Below are 19958 nucleotides of genomic sequence, written 5' to 3' on the forward strand. Positions count from 1 at the left end.
CAACCTTTCTAGCAACACCGTACTCGATGGTTTTAACTCCTTTAAGCTCAACCACAGGTATTATCCGCTTTCTAGGCACAGGTGTTGCCTATTTGAGCACCATCACCAGATAGGAGGCAGAAAAAAAAATCCTTCTCCAGTTTCTACCGAAGGCGCTTGCAACAGGTTTCCACTGATTAAATGCTATCAAGTCGTTTTTTTACTTCTAGCACCCGACTTTGCAGATGAGCCTAGTGAAGGAAATGATATTAAATTACTCTTTTATAAAATGTTAAAAGGTTGCTTTTGTATTATTTTACAATGTTAAATATATAAGCCATTATATTCTTGTCTAAAATGTGTAAATAAAATATTGTGTTTTTACTAACTGCAAAATGTGTTAAGTAAACAGGAGAAGATAAAACTTTCTTTTTCCAAGGCTACGGTACAGAAAGGCACCAGGGGAAAAAAACCAAATAAGAGATAGGGGCCTCTCAAGAAAGTGTCAAGTTGACCCTTTACAATATGGAATGACAAAAGAAACGATGTAAATGAATGAGCAGGAAAGGGGGGAGTTTCTGAGGAATAGAATGTATTTAAGGCATATTAATTAGACAGCCATTTGTCTGAAATAGTGTAGGATCTCCTGCCAGACGAGGGGCTTTGAACTAGAAAACATCCAAGGTCCTTTCCAGCCCTGCTATTCTATGTTCTTGTTTGTGTGCTCATTCTCGAAACGATTATGAGCTGGTCAGCTTTATCTGACTAGAATAATGAAATAAGGGACAAACCTGGAAGTGTTCACTGACATTGCCTCTGAACCACAGGTAGATAGAAATAGAATGAATGAGCTCGAAGGGACCTTGGAGATCTTCTAGTTGTCCTCTGCTCAAGCAGGAGAACCTATAGTATTTCAGATGAGTGGCTGTCTAGTCTCTTCTTATAAACATCTAATGATGGAGTGCCCACGATTTCTGTAGGCAAGCTGTTCCACTGATTAATTGTCCTCACTGTTAGGAAGTTTCTCCTTAGTTCTAGGTTGCTTCTCTCCTGGATTAGTGTCCACCCATTGCTTCTTGCTCTGCCTTCAGGTGCTTTGGAGAATAGCTTGATTCCCTCTTCTTTGTGGTAGCCCCTCAAATACTGGAATACTGCTATCATGTCACCCCTAGTCCTTCTTTTCTTTAGACTAGGCAAACCCAAATCCAGCAGCTGTTTTTCATGTTTTAGTCTCCAGGCCTTTGATCATCTTAGTTGCTCTTCTCTGAACATTTTTCAGTCTCAGCATCTTTTTTGTAGTATGAACACCAAAATTGGTTGCAGTATTCCAGGTGTGGTCTTGCTAAGATTTTATATACTAGCTAGGAAGTATATATAATTTTCCTATTTGCATTATAGGGGAGTCTACATCTCATCAGAGGGTAGAATTGCTCTGAGTAGCCTTTCTACTCTCCAGAAATAATGAAGATTTAGGCCTTATTATTCCCAAACAGTTTGGGTAAAACAATTAGAGGAAGCTTGGTTGCTTAAAGCCAATCTAAAGAGTCCTGGGCTTTAGTAGTTGGCTCTCAAGTCACCCTCCAAACCTCCCTACATCCCAAAGCTTGATTTCCTGTGGCTCCCAAGGATTTAGGGGATGGAAGCACCAGCAGGCTAGAGGCTCCAAGGGAGCCAGTTTCACTCAAGCTAGCCAAGCTGTTTCCAAGTGTAGACTACAGGTAATCCTCAATGTACGACCACAATTGAGCCCAACATATATGTTGTTAAGTGAGAAATTTGTTAAGCAGTTGCCAAGCGTCTGAATTTTGATTGTGGCCCTGGAGATGCTGCAACTGTTGTAAGTGTGAAAAATGGTCAGAAGTCACTTTTTTTTGGTGCTGTGGTAACTTTAGGTGCTGTTAAAGCAGCCGTAAAGTGAGATTTGGACATTAAGTGTGAAACCTACTGGGTCAGGCTGGACAGCCTCTTAGATCCCCTTTACTTCTATATTAAAAGTCACATAGACAAGAGTTGGAACTTGCAATAGAAACAGGAAGCCTGTGCCTAACCACAAGATGTCAAAATCTATGTCAAAAGTTCAAGGTTCAATTAAATTTCGTTAATGATACGTACTCCATAAACAAAAGGAGAAGTAAGACCCCATCTCCTTATAAGGTTTTATCCTCAAGGTAACCACTAAGAAATGAGTTAAGTATTTCCATGTTGTAATGCTTTTGAGAATGTATAAGAATGCGTGCTTCGATAATTAAGGTTGTTCAGAACTTGCAATGTTAGCCATGGGCTCGCTTTCTGAATCTGGCTGCCAAATAAACTTTTCCTGTATCCTGAGAAGTCTAACGCCTGTCATTTTCTGCAACACTGTGGTGACTGTTCAGTCACTAAATGAACTACTCTAATTGAGCCCAACATTTATGTGGCTAAGTGAAACATTTGCTCAGTGAGTTTGCCCCATTTTACAACTTTTCTTGCTGCAGTTGTTAAGTGAATCCCGGCAGTTAAGTTAGTAGCACCCCCATTGACTTTGTTTGTCAGAAGTTTGCAAAAGGGGATGACATCACCCCAGGAGGGCTGCACAGTGTCACTGTACTGGGAGTAGCCGGGAGCAGCACAGAGAATGTACCGGTATGGTGGCTCATTTGGCCCTCCTGTCCGCCCACGCTCTATAGCTGTTTTTATGGGAAACAGCAAAGTGTGCATGTGCGCATAGTGTGCGGTGCCTGCGGAAGCCCCCAAAGGCAGCTGGTTGTCACAGGGGCGGTGGATTGTGCATGCATGCACAGCACGTGTGCGTGAACAGATGGCCAAGGGATGCCGCAGGTGCCGCTCCACCACAGACAGCAAAGGCCCGGCCGGAAGGGAGGGGAGAGAGGGGAGGCCGAAGGGCTTCGGCTCCTCTTGGCGGAAATGGTCAAAGCTCGTCGGAGGAGGGACGGAAAGGGGAACAGGTGCGGTCGCAGCCCAGCCACACATATAAAGGAACCATCGGGACAAAGCTGGAGAGAGACCGAACTGTTCCGAATATACTATACTCACGAAATGAACACTATGGTAAGCGACACAGCTCAATTCCAACGCAATGTCACATGAAATAACTAAATCAAAATGAAAATAAATCGAAATCTATGAAAATTCAATATATCAATGCAATCGGAAACATTGAAATGGAATGTGAAATATTTAGTATAGCATGTGTTGCTTTTGCGTCCAACAGATGGCGCTGGTTTTCAAAAAAACCATGTTTCTACCTGTCACAGGTGTGACATCTATATAATATAGGTATCGCGTATTCGAATGCAATGTTGTGACAAAATTTCAAAGCAATCGGTGAAGAACTTTCAGAGATTTAAGATTTTGAACAAATGAACATTTACATTTTTATTTATATAGATTGTTAATGTCGTGAAATAAAAAAAAACATACAAATCAAATGTCGAAAATCTTAACGGGAAAGGAATTGCAAAAAGAAAAACCATAGAGTTGTGCCTTCTGCTCCCTCTTTTCTTATTGGGTAGTTGTCATCACGCATTCCTGTTTGGGAATTCTCTCTGATGAGCTGACCTGAATAAAACTCTCTTTGGAAACGGAGCGTGGCCTGAAGTCCATTCCTCAAGAGAAATCCAGACCAGCATTTCCCTTCCACATTGCTCATCTCCATGCAGAGGAACAGGGAGATTTCCTCTATGCACAGGTGGCAAGCAGGAACCAGATCCTCAAGGAAGTCTTTGAGTCTTTCTTCTGTACTGTCTCATTGAGTTCCACATGCTTCAAACATGTCAACTCAATACTTCCTCCCAAGGCTGCTGGGCTTATCCATGATCTGATTTGAGGGGGGATGAAGTTAGTATCATGATTTTTGTTTGAGGCAGTGGTCCCAGATCTTTATGGTGGTGTGGGGGTGGGGAACCAGGCCATGTGAGCGGCAGGCCGATGTGCATGCACGCACCTTTATTTCTGTGTGCAGGGGGAAGCACACATGTGCATGTACATGCACCTCAAATGCAAGTAGAGCTGCATGAACATGCATGTCTGCATACCACTTGCGTGAGTGGAGCTGCATGTGTGCATGCATGCCAGTTTGCCACTCATGTGGCCCAGTAGCGGTGGCCCCTGGTTTAAGGAAACAGGACTACTTTTTTCCATTTTTGCCTTCAGAATCGCTTTTTGTATATTATACACTGCTGGGGCAGTGGTTCTACTGCAGGCTGACTCTGCCCACTGTCAGTTCAATCCTGACTAGGTCAAGGTTGACTCAGCCTTCCATCCTTCCGAGGTGGGTAAAATGAGGATCCAGATTGTTGGGGGCAATAAACTGACTCTGTAAACTGCTTAGACGGGGTATAAAGCACTGTGAAGCGGTATATAAGTGCTAATAATAGCTATTGCTATTATACCTGACCAAGGGGTTTAAGCCATATTTTCCACAACTGTCATTGATTTTTTGTTAACAGTGGGAGAAAGTATTGACAAAAGTTAAGAAGGTAGAATATGGAGCATATACAGTGCAGTGAAAGAAATGGAAAAATCTCCCATATGTTGGGAATAGACTTTTGCATTATCTTGCCCCAATGTGCACAGCAACACTGATACTACCCATTGTTTCCCCTTATGAATATCTATTCCTGGGTATGTGTTTTAGACCTGAAACATTTACCGCTCTACAACTTTTTTCCTCAAAATTTTGACCTCCAAAGGGGGAGGCAGCAAAAATGTCAGCAAATTGGCATTGTATCACACACCAAAGGCTAACAGGCAAGCGCCTCCAAGCAAACTATATTACAGCAGGAGTTGCTAATAAACCTGAAGATCCTATGCTCCAAACCACAACCCCTTTTCTCGGTTCCACCACAAAACCGCGTTCGACTAAAGGGCGCTCAACGAAACCGCGTAGCTGATGTCATTACAGGGCGAAGCACACTGTACAGGACAGAAGCACGCTGTAAACGCTAAACCTAAAATTAACCCCTAAACCTAATCCTAACCCCCCTAAACCTAATCCTAACCTAACCCTAAACCTAATCCTAACCCTTAACCTAACCCTAACCCTTAACCTAACCCTAAACCTAACCCTTACCTTAACTTGAATCGGTTTGCTTTCAAAGCGCTATTTAAAGCGCCCTTCTTTCTCCGCGCTCGCTGTTGTCGCCCTGTTGATGACGTCAGCGACACGGTTTAATCGGGCGCGCTTTAGTCGAGCGCGGTTTTGTCGTGCCACGCTTTTCTCCACAACTCAATGTACCTACAGCTCTTACCCATCCTATTTAACAGCCATGGCATGTTGAATTTTACAGTGCTTTTGTCATTGCTGGATACTTTCCTCAGATCTTCTATATTCCTCATTTCATCCTACCCACAGTCTGAGCAGGGATTCTCCTTCCTCTGAGTTTCTTTGGATTCACTTTTCTCTCTCCTATCCCATTTTGTCATATTTAAGGGTTCATACTCTCTTAAGTAAACATGAGTACTGCCGTCTTTTCTGTAAAGTATTTTTAGCCCAGATTTCAGAGACCATCCAGAAACGCCGACTGTCATTTTAAGTTATTTTATTCGAGAGGTAATCCTGGCTGGATAATTCTGGGGCTTGAAATCTGGAAGACAATGAGGTAGAAAGATGAAACGTTGCATGTGGCATTTCTATGATCTACAGCAGGGGTGCCAAACTCATGCCACGGCAGGGTCATGCGACATATCGGGACTTTTTCCCCCTTCGCTAAACCGGGCGGCGGCATGGCCAGTACGTGACACATCCAGCCCGTGGGTCGGAAGTTTGACAGCCCTGATTTATAGAAATGTTAAAAAAAAACAACACACAAAATATTTATTGCAGCGATTGCACTATTTCTTGAAAGCAAATATTTCTTAAAAAAATATTTCTTGAAAAGTAAGTATCTACTGGTAGTAACATCTATTGATAGCCATATACAGTTAGCTAGTCTTAATCAAACTAATATTTTCCATTTGTTTTCTCTCCTCACTCTTATCTAATACTGAGGCATCTTTTGACTAAAGTGAATCAGGAAAGAAATCAAACAGTTAACTTCTCAGCTGCATTTCCAATAGAAGATCAGAAATTAAATTCAAGCCTTCTCTACACGAATCACCTTTTGTCTCATGTGAATTTTTTTGTGGGCAGTAAGACAAGAATGATGTGTGAAGCACCGTCCACACTCTGGGCATTTAAAAGGTTTCTCCCCTGTGTGTAAACCTACATGATTTATAAGTTTACACCTAGTAGTGAAACCTTTCCCACAATCCGGACACTCATATGGTTTCTCCCCTGTGTGAGTCCTGTGATGTACCACCAGGTGGGAATTCTGACTGAAACTTTTCCCACAATCTGGACATTCATATGGTTTTTCTCCTGTGTGAGTCCTCTTATGTATCATCAGCTCGGAATTTCGACCAAAAGCCTTTCCACATTCCAGGCACTCGTACGGTTTCTCCCCTGTGTGAGTCCGATGGTGTACCACCAAGTAGGAATTCCGACTGAAACTTTTCCCACAATCCAAACACACATATGGTTTCTCTCCTGTGTGAGTCCTCTTATGTATCACCAGGTCAGAATTCTGAATGAAAGCTTTTCCACAATCAAGACATTCGTATGGTTTCTCTCCCGTGTGAGTCCTCTGGTGTATCACCAAGTGGCAATACTGACTGAAACTTTTCCCACAGTCAGGACACTCATATGGTTTTTCTCCTGTGTGAGTCCTTTGGTGTATCACCAGGTGGGAATTCCGAGTGAAACTTTTCCCACAATCTGGACAAAAATACAGCTTCTCTCCTGCGTGAGTCCTCTGGTTTATCAACAGGCTTGAATTACTGCTGTAAGTTTTCTCACAATCCAGACACTCGTACGGCTTGTCTGCCATTTGACTTCTCTTGTGTATCCCTAGAGTAGCGTGCTTGATAAAGCACTTGCCACATTGGGGACACTGGGAGAGATTTTCTCCGGTATGGGTCTTCCCATGCATCATCAACTCTGATCTGCAATCTGTCCTTTCCCCACAATATCCGCATCTGAGGTGCTTTTCCACCAATGATATTCCTGGATTCTGGAGGTCGAAAATATTTTGGATCCCTTCTTCGATGCTGTTTTGAATCAAGCTGCTCTTTCTTTCTTCACAGGGCGAGGTGGCTTGCATGATTATTTGGCCTATGTGGCTAAACAAGGGACTCCTTCCACCCCCACTGATTTCTAGAAGTTTCCCTCTTTTTCTGAATTTAGAAACGACCCACTCTGATCTTTTTTGTGAAGAGTCTGAGGTTCACATACTCAATTATTTCCAGCCCAAAATCCGTCTTCTTGTTATTCTCTCTCATCTGTCATCTGTTGTGGAAGCAGAAAGGTTTTCTGGAGGAAATGGGATGCATTTTGATTGCTGGACAGATTTGCTTTGTTTTTTTTAATGCTGCTTGTGATTCTCATTTGTTCAGAATGGACTCCTTGGCATCTTCTTTGCCTGTAATTCACATGAAAGACTTAGTTTAATGGCTGCATATAAAATGGGTGCACAACATATGAAAACAAGAAAAAATATATTACATTGAAAAAAACCAAACATACCAATCTAATCTCTAACATTGTGATTCATTTGACACATAGAAGACTAAATTCAAATATTCACTCAATCCCGAAATTCTCTTTTGGACCTGAGTAAATCACAAACGTTTAGCATTAAAAAATTGTTATGAAATAAACCTGGAAAGGCTGAATATAGTTATAGTTATACAGCAGTGGTGGGTTGCAGACGGTATGCCCCGGTACAGGCATACCAGAGCCAGCCCGGAGCACCAGATACTGTTCCGGTACGGTGCTCCGGAGGGCCCACCCAAGTCCTTACCGGTCTTTTAAGTCTTCTGTGCTTCCGCGTACAGCGCATCCGCTGAACAACTGGAGCGTCACGGAGGCTCGTGGAGGCGCCATACCAGTTGGAACGGGATCCGGAACCCACCACTGTTATACAGATATATTCACACAAGGAGAAATGTAGATAAACCTATGAATGTATGTATAGATGCATGTCAAAAGTCTATGTGTATTTCAATCTAATAAACGTCCCAAATGTGAGTACATTGAAACTTTTTGGTCTGATGTGGAGGGGGGGAGAGGGGGCTTTTAATTGATGAAATAGTGCCCAAAGCCTATGAGAGATTTAAAGCCCCAGTTCTATGCATGAAACTCCTCATTTGCCCTGAAAATAACACTGGGGAGACATGATAGCAGTGTTCCAATACCTCTGCCAGCAAAAATGGGGCATGGGCATGGCACCCCACCCCCGCAACAGCTTTTGGCCTCCGGAGTGGCCCAGGAAGCCTTCCAGGCCCAAAACAGGGCCTCCGGAGTATTGCAGGAAGCCGTCCTTGACTCAGAAAGTTATAAAAGGGAGGAAAAGTAAAATATTTTAGCTCTCAGGCTTGCAGGATTCTGCTACTAGCCTAATAATTTTTAGTTCTAGTCTTCCTATGGAGTCAGTTTCTTGATCTGGTCTCTCTCTCTCTCATAAGATGATCAAGTAAGTATTAAAAAAACAAAATTACAGAAATGTACGCCTCCCTATTTTTACAAGTTTATAAATCTATGTCTGCGGAGGTGTGGTTCTGTCATGCCCACCATGGCCACCCCCACCCGGCCCTCCAAAGTCAAACCCAATCCTGATGTGGCCCTCAATAAAATTGAGTTTGACACCCCTGGTGTAGAGTCTCCTGCTTGAGCAGGGGGTTGGACTAGATGACCTCCAAAGTCCCTTCTGACTCTGTTATTCTCATTCTGTTAAAACACACAAAAAAGCAGAATGCTTCTGAAGCTCAAATACCTTGGTTACATAATGAGAAGAGGGGACTCGCTGGAAAAGAGCCTGATGTTAGGGAAAGTTCGGAAGGCAAAAGGAGACGGAGGCAGACAGCAGAGAATGAGATGGTGAGATGATGAGGTAGCTAAATAGATGGATGGATGGATGGATGGATGATAGAAATATACAGAAAGTTAGAGTAATAGATGATAGATGATAGAAAAAAATAGATGATAGAAATAGAAGATAGAAATATATTAGATAGATAGAAATAGAAAATAGATACAAATAGATGATAGAAATAGATGATAGAAAGAAATAGATTAGATGATAGGTGATAGAAATAGATGATTGATAGAAATAGATGATAAAAATAGATGATAGAAATATAGAAATGTTTGTTTAAAAATATTTTTTTACAAAAAAATATATAGAAATATATAGATAGAAATAGATGATAAACAGATGATGGAAATAGAATAGAAATATAGATATAGATAGATAGATATAGATTGATTGATAGATATAGATGATAGATAGAAATAGATGATAGAAATAAATAAATAGTGAGAGATGATAGAGATAGAAATAGATGATAGAAATATAGATAGATGATACATAGAAATAAATAGATGTGAGATAGCAATAGATGAGAGATAGAAATAGATGATACATAGAAATAAATAGATGAGAGATAGAATAGATGATAGAAATATAGATAGACCGACTGACTACTTAGATAGGGCTGTAAAGCACTGTGAAGTGGTATAGAAGTACTATTGCTATAGTGTCATACACAATGAACATGAATTTGGGCAGACTCCCGGAGACAGAGGTCTCTCTCCCTCTGTGTGTGTGTGTGTGTGTGTGTGTGTGTGTGTGTGTGTGTGTGTGTGTGTGTGTCATGCTATGTATGGTCCATGGGGTCGCGAAGAGTCAGACACGACTTACCAACTGAAGAGCAACCTATTTTAAACCATGCAGCAGCCCTGGGACGAAATTTTGGGAGGGCATGAATAGGTAGCAGGGGAGAATGTTTCAGCTACGTTGCTTGCTCTGCTTCTGCATCTGCACCCTGGACTGGAGCAAACCAAAGAGCCCCGCCGCCCCCCCGCCTTTCCTCCGACCTTCCTTCAACTCACCTGCCAGCTGCTGCTTCGACCCCGGGAAGAGCACAAAAGCAGCCGTCCACGACACCATCTTCTTAGGGGAGGGGGGAGCGGAAGTTCCTGTGCCCCTCCCCCGCCCCAAAGCCTTTCTAGCAATCCAATACTTCGACGCTCTTCCTCAGAAGCCGCTGCGACTTCGGTGGTTTTCTAGGCGATAGTGTTGATTTTTACAGCGCCATCTAGCGACACAAGGCTGAAAAACACACTTGTCTCCGATATCTATGGAGATTCTCAGTCATCCAGGTCATGGTTGTCCCGAAGGTGCTTTTTCAAGAGGCAACTGGACTAGAGCTGAAGAAGCTTCTTGGATGAGAAGCAAAACGCCTTCAAAGGAAAACCCAGAAAGGCCAATTGCCTCGTGAAAAAAGAGCAACATTTGAGACACTTGTCTGCTTTATGGAAGGACATAGTACTGTTAGATACACATCTGTATACTATACATAGACTGTAGCCAGATAGCCACAAATTCTTCCAAGTTCTTCCCTTGCATTCCCTCTGTGCTAATGTCCCATTTTATTCTTCATTTATTCTTTATGATTAGGGGACTCAAGGATAAAACATAAAGAACGGTTGCTGGAACTGGGTATGCCTAGTTTAATGAAAAGAAGGACTAGGGGAGAGATGACAGCAGTCTTCCAATATCTCAGGGGACGCCACAAAGAAGAGGGAGTCAAGCTATTCTCCAAAGCACTTGAGAGTAGGACAAAAAACAATGGATGGAAACTGGTCAAAGAGAGAAGCAACTTAGAACTGAGGAGATATTTCCTGACAGTTAGAACAATTAATCAGTGGAACAACTTGCCTCCAGAAGTTGTGAATGCTCCAACACTGGAAGTTTTTAAGATGTTGGAGAACTATTTGTCTGAAGTGGTGTAGGATTTCCTGCCTAAGCAGGGGGTTGGACTAGAAGACCTCCAAGGTCCCTTCCAACTCTGCTATTGTATTCTATTCCTCAAAGATGTACCCACTAAAATTTTACATTATGGATTTGTTCTCTCAAAGACTGAGAGCCTCTGGAATTATTTCAAGTGTTTTCAGCTCCTAAAAAAAATAAAATGATAAGATGTACAGTAGTCCTTGACTTATCACAGTTCATTAAGTGACCATTTGAAGCTACCATGGCAGTGAAAAAAGTCAATGGAGCATCCAGATCACTTAACAACCATGCTACCAACTTAACAAATACAATGATTCGCTTGTGTCAATCTGTGGCTACAAAAGTCGTAAAACGGGGCAAACTCAACAAATTTTTCACTTAGCAAGATAAATTTCAGGGCACAATTATGGTCGTAACTCGAGGCTTGCCTGTAGTCTCCACACTGATGGTTTTCTTTCATATTTGTGCTTATCCGAGGCCACAGTCTGGAATAACAGATTCTCATGGCACTGATTTGGTGGAAGTATTTGGAAAAGATGAACTTTGAATCCTCCTTTATCTCCTCTCATTTTTGTCATAGTGGAGAAGCCACCAACAGTACGTAAGTCCCTCTGAGTATGCAACTGTATTTTTAGGAGCTGTAGCCAGTTATGAGACCTACCACAAAGATTGACTACAACTTCAAGACACTTTATCAACAGATCTGCTGGCTAACGGTTTCTGGGGCTTGAAATCTACAGCACACCTATTGTCAGGGTTCCAAGAATTACATCCCAGTTCAATAAGAACTCCGAGGCAGGTAATTTCCTCAAAGAAAATTTTTATTAGGACATATCAAATTGCCATTTTCCTGGTGGAAAACCGGCTCTAAGTTGGCGCCAGTCCCCCCCCCCAATTAAAAGTAAAAAATTATCCCATCCCCAATCTCAGTCACATGGTCCAATCAGCATACAGCCCCATTGCTATGTGACCTCAGCCTCCACCCTGCAGACACCTGCAGGAACGTCCTTGATTCCCAGGGGGAGGGGGAATTTATTATAACTACAACACCCCAGCTAATCTCTACAACCCCCCCACCCCCATCACTCCAGACTGTGTCAGCTCTGAAGCAGTGAGAAATGAAACCTCCCTAGAGACTAACAAAAAGAAAATGGCCACAGTTCAGCCAACTTCAGGGTTGTCACCTATGTTGAAGAAATCTGAAATTCCCTATGTAGCATTTCTATGGCTTACGATGATCAGTGTGCAAAAAATGACTCCCAAAGCCTTTTTGTAGAATTGCATGACCTCTGCACAAGGGAATATCCAGTAAGTTTTCTTATATCCAGATACGAAGTGTTACCTTTTACCAAACCAATATTTTTCAAATTCTCTCCTCCATTATGCCTACTACTGAGATACATTTGACTACAGTGAAGGATGCTAGACATTTAATACTTAATTTCTCAATTGCTTTTCCAATGGAAAATTAGAAATTATATTCAAGACTTCTCTACGGTCATCGCTTTCTGCCTCATGTGGATTTTTTTGTGTGCAGCAAGGCAGGAATATTGTGTAAAGCACCGTCCACACTCTAGGCATTTGAAAGGTTTCTCCCCTGTGTGCAAACCTAAATGATTTATAAGGTTAGACCTAGTACTGAAACCTTTCCCACATTCCTGACACTCATATGGTTTCTCTCCTGTGTGAGACCTCTGGTGTATCAACAGGTGGGAACTCTGACTGAATGTTTTCCCACATTCTAGACATTCATATGGTTTCACTCCGGTGTGTGTATTCTGGTGTATCAGCAGGTGGGAATTCCGATTGAAAGTTTTCCCACAAAGAGGACATTTATATGGTTTCTCCCCCGTGTGAGTCCTCTGGTGCATCATCAGATCAGATTTCTGGCTGAAAGTTTTCCCACAAACAGGACACCCATATGGTTTCTCACCAGTATGTGTTCTTTGGTGTATTACCAGATGGGAATTCCAACTGAAACTTTTCCCACATTCCAGACACTCATATGGTTTCTCTCCAGTGTGAATCTTCTGGTGTATCACAAGGTGGGAATTTTGGCTGAAACATTTACCACAATATTGACATTCATATGGTTTCTCTCCTGTGTGAGTCCGCTCGTGTGTCACCAGGTTAGAATTCCGGCTGAAACTTTTCCCACAATCCTGACAGCTATATGGTTTCTCCCCTGTGTGAATTCTCTTATGTATCAACAAGTTGGACTTCCGACTGAAACTTTTCCCGCAATCTGGACACTCATAAGGTTTCTCTCCTGTGTGAGTCCTTTGGTGTATCACCAGGTGGGAATTACGATTGAAAGTTTTCCCACAATCCAGACATACATACTGTTTCTCCTCTGTGTTAGTCCTCCGGTGTATTGCTAGGGTGGCGTCCTTGCAAAAGTTCTTGTCACATTCCGAGCATTGGTACGTATTCCCTTCGGTGAGTGTCATTTTATCCTCAAAATGGCGTGGGCTGTAGCAAAACAATTTCCCACATGTAGAACATATATTTCGCTTTTCTCTAACGTGGATACTTTCATGCACCATCAGTTGCGATTTGCAATCCATACTATCCTCACCACCTGTAGCTCCGTGGGGCTTTTCCACCACTGATATTCTTGGTTTATTGGGGAGGTCAAAAATATGTTGGATCCCTTCTTGGATGATGTTTTCATTCAAGCTACTCTTTCCTTCTTCACAGAGCGAGTCTTGCATGACTGCTTGCCACACCTGGTTATCCAACTGTCCTCTCCATTGATTTCCAGGTACTTCCATCTTTTTCTGAATTTGCAAATAACCTTTTCCCTTGACCTTTTTGTAGAGTGTATCATTGAGTATGAGCTCCACATACTCAATTTTTTTCCCAGGTTTACAGTCTCTTCAGCTACTATTTCTCTTATCCATCAGGTGCTGGGGAAGGAGAAGTGTTTTGTTGTTTTCTGGAGGAATTGGAAGGATTTTAATTGCAGGATGGATTCATTTCCCTTTTTAGTTCTGCTTTTGATCTCACTTGGCATCTTCTTGGCATCCTCATTTGTCTATAACAATCACATAAAAGGCTTGGTTTAATGATTGGCTATAAAATGGGAAAACAACAAGGAGCATGAAAAAAGAAACATGTGAAAATGCTAGATTAACCATAAACATCAATTATGATTTATTTGTCACATAGAAGGCTGGTTAGACCGAAAAAGGAAAAGGAAAAAAAAAAACTAATATTACAGTGCACCTCCACCCACAGAGACTCAGTTTTTCCCCCTTTATATTCAGATGAATATGTCTATGTTTGTATTGTTTGCATTAAAAAAATTTTTTAATTTTAAAAAGGCTAGCTAAATCTAATTTTAAATATCCACACAATCGTGACATTCTCTTGAATAACTTCTAAGCCTAACAAATTGTTATTTTCAAATAATCTGACACACAGGAAATACATAATATATTGTATATATAATGCATGCATGTAGAAAATACATTTATATTTCAGCCTGAAAAATGTCTTCCAACCAACAGAAAATTGCAGGCTACATTTTTAAAGCGTGCAGCACCAGTGGAACCTGAAGGAGACATTTAAATCAGAAGGAAAATGAAGGGACCCGTTTCAAATCATGCAGGAAGAGTGGAATAAAATTTGAGGAGGGAAGGAATAAATAAATAAATAGCAACAGCCCTAAATTGAATGAGACTTTTAAAATCTTTTTAGATCTCCCAACCAGCAGCAGATCAAAGTCAAATGGAATAAAACTTGGGAAGGAATAAGCAGCAGCCGATGTATTTCAGCCTAGTGGTTGTTTCTCTGCTTTTACACCGTGGAGGAAACCTACTTGCTCTCGGCCTCTCCTCCGACCTGTCCTGAGCTTGCCGTCCAGATGTTGCCGATGCTGCTGCTTGGATCCTGGGAAGAACGTCTGGACAGCCGCCACTATGCCTACACCCCTCCCCATCCGGTGAGCCGGAAGAGGAAGCTACTTCCTCTAACCTTCTCGCCTCCTCTATGTACTCTCTAGCAATTCGATACTCAATGGTTTCACCACCTTTCAATTCAGTCGCTCCCTCTGTTGAACCGCCAGCGACGTCGCTGCTGCGTTGACGGCTTTCTAAGCGGGGATGTTCCATCCATCCATCCATCCATCCATCCATCCATCCATCCATCCATCCATCCATAAATAAATAAATAAATAAATAAATAAATATCCATAAATAAATAAATCAAGACCTCCAAGGTCCCTTCCAACTCTGTTATTCTGTTCTGTTAAATCTGAGCTAGAAACTTGGTATGCAAGAAGCGAGAACTGAACCAAGGGAAAGCATTATTGAGGGGGGGGGAAACGTTGTGCAAAAAGGGAACAACAAACCTCACTTCCCTTGGGGAATCAGGGAAGACTGTTCTTGGGGGTGCAGGATAACTCCCCAAAACGTACCTTTGCAAAAGATTAGCCAGCTGCAAAAGATTAGCCAGGTGCTGGGTGCTAAAACGTTTGGTGAAAGTTTTGTTTTTGTACAAAGCTCCTAAACGATGGCCTAAATAACAATTGAGTCCAGGATTATGGTCCTTAAATTGTTTCTGTCATTCAGCAAGGCACCCATGCAATCTCGGTTCTCCCCATTGCAGTCACTATAAGGAGGTGCCAAGGGAGAGGGAAGAGCTGGGTTGCTGAATGAATGAAGTCAAGGATTACCTCTACACTTGCAAGTCTAAAAAGTACAAGCTAGGCCAGGAAAAGGAAATATTTTAAGCCACAAATTTGCCATTTGTGGAATTTTATTTAGAATCAAAGATTCTTGTTGTTCACGTGTTACATGTAAATGGTATCTTTTAATTTGATCATTTACTTTAATGATGCGTCGCATATGCCAAATAAATGTATCATGTTTCTGCACCCTATAAAAACACACCCTTCCCCCACTTAAATGCTTTTGCTTTGCCTGAATTACTTGGTGATTTGTATTTTCAGAAGCCTCTTTGCAAAGGTAAAAGTGTCTCTCTCAAATTCAGGCATCCATTGTCCACACCAAACTTGGGAGTGCCTGAGGTTTGTCAACGGTGATCGCTGACTGCAGAATTTTATTTATTTATTTTATTGAATTTATATTGCTGCCTATTCGCCCATAGCAACTCAAAGATGGATTACAGAATATAAAACTACATTTAAAACAACAAAAACTAACAAAAGGAATCAAATCAATTAATACAGTACAATATAACAAAATCACCCCCCACCTCCCCATCCAGGCGACAGCAGATTACACGAGCCATTTAATGGGCTCCATCCTGCTCTGGGTTTCCCAGGCCTGCTGGCAGAACCAGGTCTTCAGCGCTTTCCGGAAGAGTGCTAGAATGGGAGCCATTCTAATCTCTGGGTGGGATGATGTTCCAGAGAGAAGGGGCCACCATGGAGAAGGCCCTTCTTCTGGCTCCCACCAGGTGTATCTCCCTAGGAGGGATGGGACCCGGAGCATTTCCTGTCTCCTCCACACCAAGAATGCTGTGACCATTATCATTGTGTGCCAGTTGTTGCACCCAAATCACTGTGGCAATCACACCTTCAAGGACCAGGTAGAAGTCTCCTTTTTTTCAGAGTCCTAAAGTCGTTAAACAAGTGGTAAATGAGGTATTTCCTATACAACTGAACATCTCAAACAATTCTTATTTTTAAAAACAGGTTAAGGGCTAAGCAGAGCCGAATCTGGTTAATGCATGGAGGGGACACCACCAGGAAATCCTATTTGGACGGGGAAACTAAAAAGAATAATAATCCCAGAAGCCAGCAGTGGCAGATCAGTCCCAGATTGTTGCCAAGAAAACAACATGTCAATAAAATAACAAGAAGTCAATTCTACCTTGAAGGAGATTTTTTAAATCTCCCAACCCACAGAAAATTGCAGGCAGCAGTTTTAAAGCCTGCAAAACCAGTGGAATTAAATCTGGGGTGGGAAGGAATAGGTAGCCGCTTCTCTGCTTTTACACCAAGGAGCAAACCAGGCAGCCCGGCTTGGTCCCAGCCCTTTCCTCCTATCTGTCTTCAACTCACCTTCCAGCTGCTGTTGCGACCCTGGGAAGAACAAGAGTCCCACCCTGCATGCCATCATCCTCCCAGGGATGAACAGGAAGAGGAAGTTCCTCTGGTCTTCTCCACTCCGGCATCCTCTCTAGTAATTTAATACTTGATGGTTTCAATGCGTTTTAACTCGTTACCGATGGGCTACTACATGGTATTGACAGCTATCTGGGCGCGTGCGTTGATCATTTGTACAGCGCCATCTAGTGGCTGAAAAACGCGTTCGTCCGATCTCTTTCCCCCAAGACGTTTGAATTTGAGAGGTATTATTATTATACTTTATTCATTAAACATGAAACTCAGTCAACTGAGCATTCAAAAATGCATCACAAATACCATTGACTGGTGCGAATGGTTCATACGGGTTGCTGCCAGCGTCCTAGGTATCAACCAAGTACCTTCTTAAAATATAGGATGTTCCAAGTAGCAGTTTTTTGCTGTTCCACTGGTGTTATTGCAGGAAGCTGCAATTTGTTGATGTATCTTATAAAATTCTTGGACATGGTACCAAGTGCCCCGATGACAATGGGTATCACTATTACATATTTCATCCGTAATCGGGTAGTTTCAATGGCCAGGTCACGGTATTTTGTGATTTTTTTTCCAGTTCTTTTTCTTCGATCCTGACATCTCCTGGTACCGCGATGTCAATAAATTGTATGTTTTGACCCTCTACAATCATATCTGGCATGTTGTGTTCCAAATGACCATCCGTCTGCATTCAAAAGTCCCACAAGATCTTCACCTTCTCATTTTTATTATTTTATTTTGTATTATTATTATTGGTTAATCTATGGTGAGATTCACAGCCTTTGGGGCTGGTTGGTAGCTCAACAGCTCGAGTCCTAACCAAGGACATAGGAACTTATTATTATCATCATTATTATTATACATATATTATTAAACATGAAACTCAGTCAACAGAATATTCAAAAACACATCACAAATACCATTGACTGGAGCTAATGGTTGATTGAGTTGATGCCAGTGTCCTAGGCATCAACCAAGTACCTTCTTAAAATATACAATGTTCCAAGTAATGCAGTTTTTTGAAGGTCCGCTGGTGTTATTGCAGGAAGCTGCAATTTCTTGATTTGTTTTATAAAATTCTTGGACATGGTGCCAAGTGCCCCGATGACAATGGGTTTCACTGTTTTTTTTAAAATTATTATTCATTAAACATGAAACTCAGTCAGCTGAACATTCAAAAATGCATCACAAATACCACTGACTGGTGGTGATTATTATTATTATTATTATTATTATTATTATTATACAATTGTATCACAGCGGCCAGTTGTTTCGCCGGATTATTATTATTATTATTATTATGTGCCAGCCAATTGATTTTGATCCCCACCAATCACATTGATAGATTTTTCTCCAGGACAATCTGCTGCTAAACCTTTTCTAGTTTGATATACGAACCTAACTTAAGAATCGTTTGCTAAAATGGGTGGGTGCAGAAATCAAATATATGAATAAAATAAATAAATAATATATGCAAAGTGCACTGCAAATGTCAAGATTTTTTTTTGAATTTGCAGAAGTGCAACTCCCATCACCCACAGCCAGCACCATTTTAGAATTATTGGAATGACCCACAGAACCAATTTTTAGTGCAATGGATTTAAAAGAGTATAAAATCATCAATGAGAGGGGAAAACTCAACAAACTAAAAATCCGTGTCTTCTATTACTGACCAGCCCACAAAATCTACACAACATTGGGTGTGCCTAAATTACTCTTGGCATCTTGGGAGGTGCCATGTTTTGAGTTATATTTGAAAGAAGATTAGGGTGGAAAGTTAAACACCAAAAGATGTAGTAGTATGTAAGAAAGAAATACAACAGTAAATCTTGATCTTCTTCAAGAGCTGTGACATGGACCCAGGGAAAAAAGGTCTTGGGTCAAGGAGAATTCATTAAATATCTTTATTTTAATTCAAGAAGCCATTGCAAACTATTGACAAGGTTGTTCATCCTTCCTCAAATCCAGTCCCAATTTTCTATCCAGCTCCCTCCTTTCCATTTTTCATACGGTCTAATATAAAAACGTTTTCCTACAGGAGGAGAGCCCATGTTTTCCTGGCATATATAGGTAGCCCTCAATTTACAGCAGTTCATTTAATCACCGGTTGAAGTTACAACGGCAGTGAAAAAAGTTGTGACAATTTTCCCCGCTTATGACCGTTGCAGTATCCCTATGGTCATCTGACCAACATTCAGATGTTTGGCAACTGGTTCATATTTATTTATGAGGGTTGCAGTATCCCGGGGGTGGTGGTGTCATGTAATCCCCTTTTGTGACTGTACTACTAATTTAACAACTGCAGTAATTAAGTCGAAAAATGGGGCAAAACTCCCTTAGCAAATTTCTCACTTAGTAACATTCAATCTGAACTCAATTGTGATCATAAGTTAAGGACTACCAGTACTGTAACTATGGGTGGTCCTGAATTTATGACTGGATGCTTAGCAACCAATCAAGTTCGGATGGACCTCCACATGACCATTTATGATCCAGATTCAAAGTTCTAACAAGTCACCCCGATTAACATGATCCCATTTGGGACACTTGGTAACCAGCTGACATTTATGACTGTTTGCAGTATTCCACAGGCCGCATGACTACAATTTATATATTTACTAGAGACCAGGTTTTACTTCTGGTTTCCAGCAAGAAAAAAAACCTCACACACATTGCAGACAACAGATTTGCTTTATTACTGCAGCTTTTGTTTTAACAACGGCAGCAAAAAAAGGTTGTAAAGTCAGGTGTGTTTACAGGGTGTCCTGCTTAAAGACCAGGCTGATTTACAACTGTAATTCTGGGCTCAATTACAGTCGTAAGTCAAAGACTGTTTGTACCGCCATTCTAATACGTCATCATCTAAACTTACCAATTCATGCAATTTCCTTTAGGCTACCTTTAATATCTATATAGACATGTGGAAATGGTTTTAAAATCTAATTTTTAGAAAGCAGGAAAACACTGTTACTCGCCTAAAGTGGGACTTGCCTCTCAAAACACAGAGGGTGGAGGAGCCTAGGCAGGAATTTAATTTCAATCAATCAGAATAGAGCTGG

At 41.5% G+C, this 19958-nt stretch overlaps 1 protein-coding gene and 1 long non-coding RNA gene across 2 annotated transcripts; both read right to left on the minus strand.

Annotated features, from left to right (window-relative positions):
- Window positions 1-5779: 5779 nt before the first annotated feature.
- LOC116502413 (zinc finger protein 585A-like) lies at window positions 5780-14773 on the minus strand. The gene is made up of 3 exons (XM_032208309.1): window positions 14635-14773; window positions 12296-13848; window positions 5780-7241 (listed from the first exon to the last, which is right to left on the minus strand). The coding sequence occupies exons 2-3, from the start codon at window positions 13583-13585 to the stop codon at window positions 6054-6056; spliced, it is 2478 nt and encodes an 825-aa protein (XP_032064200.1). The 5' UTR covers window positions 13586-13848; window positions 14635-14773; the 3' UTR covers window positions 5780-6053.
- A 1066-nt stretch (window positions 14774-15839) lies between these two features.
- LOC116504265 lies at window positions 15840-16908 on the minus strand. The gene is made up of 2 exons (XR_004254788.1): window positions 16843-16908; window positions 15840-16393 (listed from the first exon to the last, which is right to left on the minus strand). It is a non-coding gene; the product is annotated as an uncharacterized LOC116504265 (long non-coding RNA).
- Between the last annotated feature and the right edge of the window lie 3050 nt (window positions 16909-19958).

Source organism: Thamnophis elegans, chromosome 2, assembly GCF_009769535.1.
Source record: "Thamnophis elegans isolate rThaEle1 chromosome 2, rThaEle1.pri, whole genome shotgun sequence".
In the NCBI taxonomy this organism is placed as follows: domain Eukaryota; kingdom Metazoa; phylum Chordata; class Lepidosauria; order Squamata; family Colubridae; genus Thamnophis; species Thamnophis elegans.

Coding starts and splice junctions, on each gene's coding strand:
- LOC116502413 (XM_032208309.1), bottom strand. CDS start 13,585: ATGGAAGTACCTGGAAATCAATGGAGAGGACAGTTGGATAACCAGGTG. Junction 7,242..12,295: donor CGATGACCGTAGAGAAGTCT/TGAATATAATTT, acceptor TTGAGTATGTGA/ACCTCAGACTCTTCACAAAA.